The sequence below is a fragment of the Pteropus alecto genome, unplaced genomic scaffold (assembly GCF_000325575.1).
Source record: "Pteropus alecto unplaced genomic scaffold, ASM32557v1 scaffold195, whole genome shotgun sequence".
NCBI lineage: Eukaryota > Metazoa > Chordata > Mammalia > Chiroptera > Pteropodidae > Pteropus > Pteropus alecto.
In genome coordinates, this window is record NW_006438073.1 from 10,911,953 (window position 1) to 10,918,094 (window position 6,142).

The 6,142-nt window shown below is 44.3% G+C and overlaps 1 protein-coding gene across 1 annotated transcript in view; it reads right to left on the reverse strand.

The window, feature by feature from the left end:
• Positions 1–1,980: 1,980 nt before the first annotated feature.
• PDCD2 (programmed cell death 2) overlaps positions 1,981–6,142 on the reverse strand; it is a gene marked incomplete at its 5' end in the record, with an annotated part of 5,626 nt that continues 1,464 nt past the window's right edge. The window contains 3 exons of the mRNA XM_006915092.3: positions 1,981–2,489; positions 3,688–3,801; positions 4,894–4,997. Of these exons, the coding sequence (XP_006915154.2) occupies positions 2,331–2,489; positions 3,688–3,801; positions 4,894–4,997 (377 nt within the window). The remainder of the gene's footprint in view (positions 2,490–3,687; positions 3,802–4,893; positions 4,998–6,142) is intronic.

The following is a 6,142-nucleotide window of genomic DNA, read 5'->3' on the forward strand; positions in this document are numbered from 1 at the left end:
CATGGGGATATCTAATTTTCTCTCTTATTGAAAAGACTGACTTTTCTCCATTGAGTATTCTTGGCTCCCCTGTCACATACTAGTTGAGGCTAGGTGTAGGTTTATTTCTGGGCTCTCAATTCTGTCCCATTGGTCTGTGTTTATGCCAGGGCCACAGTTATGACACTAACTTTGTAGTACACCTTGGAGTCAGGCAGTGTGATGCTTCCTGCTTTGTTCTTTCTCAGGATTTCTTGGGCTACTTGGGGTCTTTGGTGGTTTCATTTAAATTCTAGGAGTGAAATTTTCCTTGTGAAGTGTAAATTCTGTGAAAAATGCCATTGGAATCCTGGTAGGATGGCACTGAGTCTGCGGACGGCTTTTGGCAGCGACGTTTCACAGTCAGTCTTCCAGTGTGTGAACTCGCACCTTCCCGTTTATCTTCAATTTCATCACGTCTTGATCTCTCACCTCCCTAGTTAAACTTACTTGTATTGTTTTTGATGCTTTTACAGATGGGACCAATCTATTTCCTTTTAAGGAAATTTGTTGTTAGCTTCTATTTTTTAACACGGTTGCCGAGTTGGCACTGTGGCATTTTCTTTCCGTTGACTTGGGCTAGTCTGTCTCCCACTGGAAAGGCCCTGTGAACTCGCCATCAGCTCCAGGGCTTGGTGTGTATATACACCCGAAGGACAGCTTGGTTGGTTACTACCAACATGCCAGCAAGCATGTTGACGTCACGATGCCTCCAAATAGACAGACCATAACGAATTTGCTGAAGAAATGCTTAGGATGCTGTTCTACTTACTATACCACATCCCGACTATGAGAATTATTCACAGTTTGGGATATGAAGGCCCCCCAGAAGTCACTGAGCTTATCAAGTGTGTCTTTAGCTACTAGTTGATTAAGAACTTTTCATGTGTCCTCAGGTACCACAGGCTGTATCACTATAGTTACGGGTGATTCTCACTGATTTGATAGCCAGCTTCAAAACGAATAACTTTCCTTCCCTCTTTAAAAGTTGTTTAACGAATTTTATGGGAGTTTCATACTGCAGTTTCCCATACCGTGCTTTTTAACTACTGTGTACGTACAGCTCTCTGAATTACATGAAGAGCCCAAGACTTCCCGATATATGAATACCCGAGTAGTCAGCGACATCAGCCAATGTCACCTCGAGAGGTTTGCTTATAGCAGCGGTACATTTCAGGGTTAGCAGGGGTGTGTGGGGGTATGTGACCCGATGTAGGTTAAGGAAATGGTCGTGAGAAAGTTAGAATTAGCTGCTGGTATCCAGCTCTGATCAACAGCAGTCTCTCAGGTGTGTGAGACAGGAATTATCACAAGATAAGTAAACCGCCAGGGGCTGGAAGGTGCCTCGGAAAGGTTAGCAGCACAGATCTGGGAGCCACTTGTGTAAACAGACTATCTCACATGTGAAAGCCACCCTCGGGGCCCTCCCTCAAGCTGCTGCCTCCAGGAACTCATATCTCTGGGGCTAACCTGGGGAAACTCCGATAGCTGATTCGTGTACCCTCGCTGGTTTACCGGCCCTTCAGCAGTCTGGGATGCAGAAGGCCAGTGCTCTTGCCTTTTGGTCTCATCCGTAAGCTAGCCAGGTGAGTTCTGAAGCAGAGCTTCTATTCAAAGTCAGACTGTCTGATCACAAATCTTCCTGATGCTGACAACTCTGCTGCTATTGCTTCAGAATTACTGGGCGCCCCACTTACTATACTCACCAGCCTAGCCGGACTCAGAATTCTTCTCACGTCTGGGCTTTCATGTGGACTAGGGCCTGTGACATCACCTGACTATCAGACCAGTTTTGGGGGGTTTTACCCAAATATATTTCACTTTAACTTTGCGAATTTTAGCGGGGAAGGAAATGACCTGAGTGATGGTTTCACCTAATTGGGTGCATAACCCATTTTCACTGACCACACATGAGGCCCACCCCACTTCACCCCACCATCCAGGTAGCCAGTCCACACCTCGCGCGTCTTTCCAGATTTATTTCTCCACACATACACATGTACAATTATTTTTACAGAAATGTGACCATACTATGAATACCATCTAAATGGTATCCTGGTGTTGATTTCGACTTACATCTCATTTGGTGTGCACATAGGTCCCTTATCATTAAAACTGTATACGTTCACCAAAATTTCCATAATCCCCGGTCACTGGACATGTTTCACAAATATTTGACATTGTAAGTGATGCCTAAAACAACATCTTTGTGCCGCTTCCGGTATAATCATTTCTTTATTTAGGATAAAGTCCTAAAAATGAAATTGCAAGTTCTAAGAGACCATGAGCGTTGTTAAGGCTTTACGGCGTCATTAGGGTGTATCTGCTATCTCCTGCTTCCAAACAAATTCCTCTGTGTAGCCAGCACCCAGTCTACAGCTTTCGGCACAGGTGTAGACGGCCAGGACGCCCCAGTCGACACTCCTGCCCAGTCTGTCAGCCTTGAGGTAGTTGAGCAGCTGAGGCATGACCTGAGAATAGGGTGACACAGTTGGAGACCTGCTTCGAGGCCAGGATGGCAGTCTGCTTCCAACATACCTTGGGTAGGGACCTTGGTCCCTCAGTGTCCACACAGCACAACAAAATTAAGACATTATACAACTAACATATTCAATCTTTTAAAAATATTGTGCAACTCTATTCCTTCCAAACCTCTCTTTCATTTGGCCTTCATCTGGTGTCTTTCTTTTCCACTTGAGAAAGACGTTCCCAAGTATAACAGTCTGGCTGATCTATTTGTCTTTGCTGGTAACCTAATTATTTTTATTAATAACATGACACAAAACAGGACTAAAGCTTTTATCTGGGCAACTTTTACTTTTTATCATTTGAAAATGGAATAGCGGGTGCTGTTACCACTAAAAACACTAGTGACGAACACGAAAGGGAATCAGCTGCATTTGTGTAGAGAAGGGTCTCAGAAGCCAAGTCGTCTGATAACAACAAGCGCAAAGGCAGGACTGCCATCGTCGGCTTCATACAAACACTGAGCGTCAAGCTCTGGCACTAAGAACCATCGGTTTGGATGCAGTCCTCATAATCCCATCTTTACCTTAAGAAACAGGTATTATTACGTACCACAGTTCAAGAACATTTCCTCTCAACCTAAAATGATTTTGATGTTAAGAATTTCTTTTGACAAAACCATTACCTTAATGATTACGTCTGCTTGCTTTCCAAATAAATCCACGAAGCAAGACTAAACAGACTAAAGGCTCTAAAACACTCCTCTCACAAGGCACAGAGTCAGACCTTAATTAATGGAACAAGGTATATTATTTAAAATTACAACGGTAACAATAGGGACACCCAAAGTCATGATTATCATCCCGGGTGTAGGGGATGGGATGGGGAGGGGAGATGGTCCAGATGGTGAAAGCAAATACATTTATATCCTCGTTACTGCAGAGGTCAACAGACGTCTGAAAACTAGTAAACTGAGAAATATCAAAAAAGTATGTTATTTCGAGTTAGAAACAACTACCAGATAAAGCAGTAAAAGACAACTTTAAGCCCAGAGATGAGGCAGGAAACTTCTGATTTTCACAAGGCACCTTCCATGACATCATACAGACCCCAGTGCATGTTACTTTCTCGAATTTTTTTTACTCTTTAAAAACAAAAACCAGGGTGATTACGTACTAACGAAGTCCTTATTTAAGGTCATACCTGAAATTCAAAGATTCTCTTGGCACCACAGGGGCAGTCTGGAATATCCTGTTCTTGAGGGATGTTCTCACCAGAGACCCAGATGGGGGCAATCCCTCTGCCGTACCTGAGAATCTAAAATCAGTCAGGGTCACGGTCAATCACCAGCCCCTCTGCTGGGTCTCCAGTGGCAGCATGCGATAAGATGGCCACGTGGAGAAACTCTGTATGTGCTTCTGCACTCCATGGAACAATTCTGGAAGGCAGTTCACTGGTCTCCCTCAGGCCCAGCAGAGTTAATGCCTTCTCTGTCATCAGAGCAAGCATTTCAGCTTATCTTACTCAGGATGTCAAAATTTTATCCTAAATAACAGGATCAGAATCTGAATCATAAATATTTTTGAAGTGACTCGCAATAATCCTGTTTTCCCATTACCAGGTTCTGAACCCAAAATGCAGCTGTGTGTGCTTACCTCCACACAGCTTTAAGGAGCCTTCAAGATTTTAAAAGAGACAAAGACCAAGTGAAACACGGTGTTTAGATACATACTCCAAACACAAAATTCATTTTAATATCTTATGTAACAACTGAGCGGTTTTCCACTATTTTGTTAAAAGCATACACATTGCTAAAAACCACCATCAGTGTTTCAGACCTAGATCCAGCCTTCTTACAAGCTGCTGGACATTTATCTGATCCAGTGACTGGTTTATGGGAATTTGCCTGAGGGTTCTCTAGCGACTGCTATTCATGGTGTGGGGGGTTAAGGGGAAGAAGGGACTGACCTCCCTCAACCCTCACAACCACCCTCTACTTTTTTTCACATTGAAGATGGAATTGCATCAGAAGCTCATGATGTCACTCCAGGATCCAGGATTCTTTTTATAAAACCACAATCTTTGTGTTAACATACCATGTTGGTTTTATAAGCCAAAGGTCCCTATTGGAAAATGAGCAAAAATGTCTTTTTTTTGTTATTGGTGCCTAAACTCCACATGCTGCAGACAACATATACTTCTATCCCTGATGCTTTCTTTAGAAAATAAATCCCACATGATAAATGGCGTAATCTTCACTCTTTCGATAACTCCTGAAGTGTCAGTGCTGCAAACGCACCCTTCCTTCGCGTGAAGGGCCACTGCTGACGACACAGCTTCTTTAGGGATGACACCCCTAAAACACCCGCAGAAAGAACACAAGGTAGAGCTATATGAGCTCTGCTTTACCTGTTCTGGTTCCTGGGCTATTTTAGTTTTAAAGTTCTGGAAAATTGTGTCTTCCCTGGACTCATGTTTTGCCATGGAATCCAATTCTTCCTCGGGGACTTCACCTGAAAAACCACCGACGTGACTATTACAGCATCAGGAATAACCCCAGGAGCTGACAGTTCACATATGCTTTAAAGAACCTACCTAGTGTTAAATCAGACGGTGAAGGCCAGGTGTTTCCACAGGCTTTCCTTAATTAAATTCACTGCAGTTGGTGCTTTAAGACCATCTAAATTTTCAGGTACTCCATGAAGCACCATTTACTCTGCAGGCTCCTAGTGAGTACTTCTCTTAAAGCCTCAAATGTAAAAGAACGGACCCAAATTACAGCTCAGGATGGTTGTGCCCAGCACATAACAGGACACCCAACCAAGGTGACCCCTTATCGCTGCTGCTTAACCTTAAGCCGCCTGGACTCTCAGTCTCTTCGGGTCTCATGCCTCCCTCTTCCCGGCTGGTACTTAGTCCTTCCTCGCACACGCATGGCACATCTGCCAGCCGGTCCCTTCCCCACTCGAATCTCCTGGGACCCTAGTATCTGCACCACTGCTGTCCTCAGCAGGATTTAGTCTGTGACGCATCGTAGTATATTTCTCATACCCTCAGTCTGAACCGTGGACCAGGAAGTCGACTCTCTAACCTGAAATCTAACCTGGTGGTGAAGAGCCCTATCTCGTTCCAGAATCAGTGAGCTCAAACTCCAGCTGTAAAACTTCTATGACTAGACAAGCTACACCCAGCGCCTCCAAGTCCTCACTGCAAAATGGGGTGGAGTAGCTAGCTTACTGTGGATTTTAATGAGATCGCGCACAAAAAACCCTCAGAGCAGAGTAAGTGTTGGACAAATGCTGGCTGCTGACCTCTTAGGTAACTAACTGGTCATCAAAGGTACCACCAGAGTGATCAAAATCATGTAGAAATCTAGCCAGATCAAAGAGAAACTAACTTTTAAAGGGGCCCTGCCGCCTGCCAAACACTATGCCAGGCAGGCTCACATACTTCGTCTTGATCCGAGGAACAGATCTTGGACCCAATGAACTCACTAATCTTCCAGCATCTGAGGCAGCCCTACCCAGGTGACCGCATGGATCTTTCCTGACATGTCTACATAAAAACCAGGGCACACCCGCTAATGCCAAGAAAGGATATTTTTAAATGAGGAAACGTGGGGAAATTATATACCGCAGCCTCCACAGTGAGTTGACTT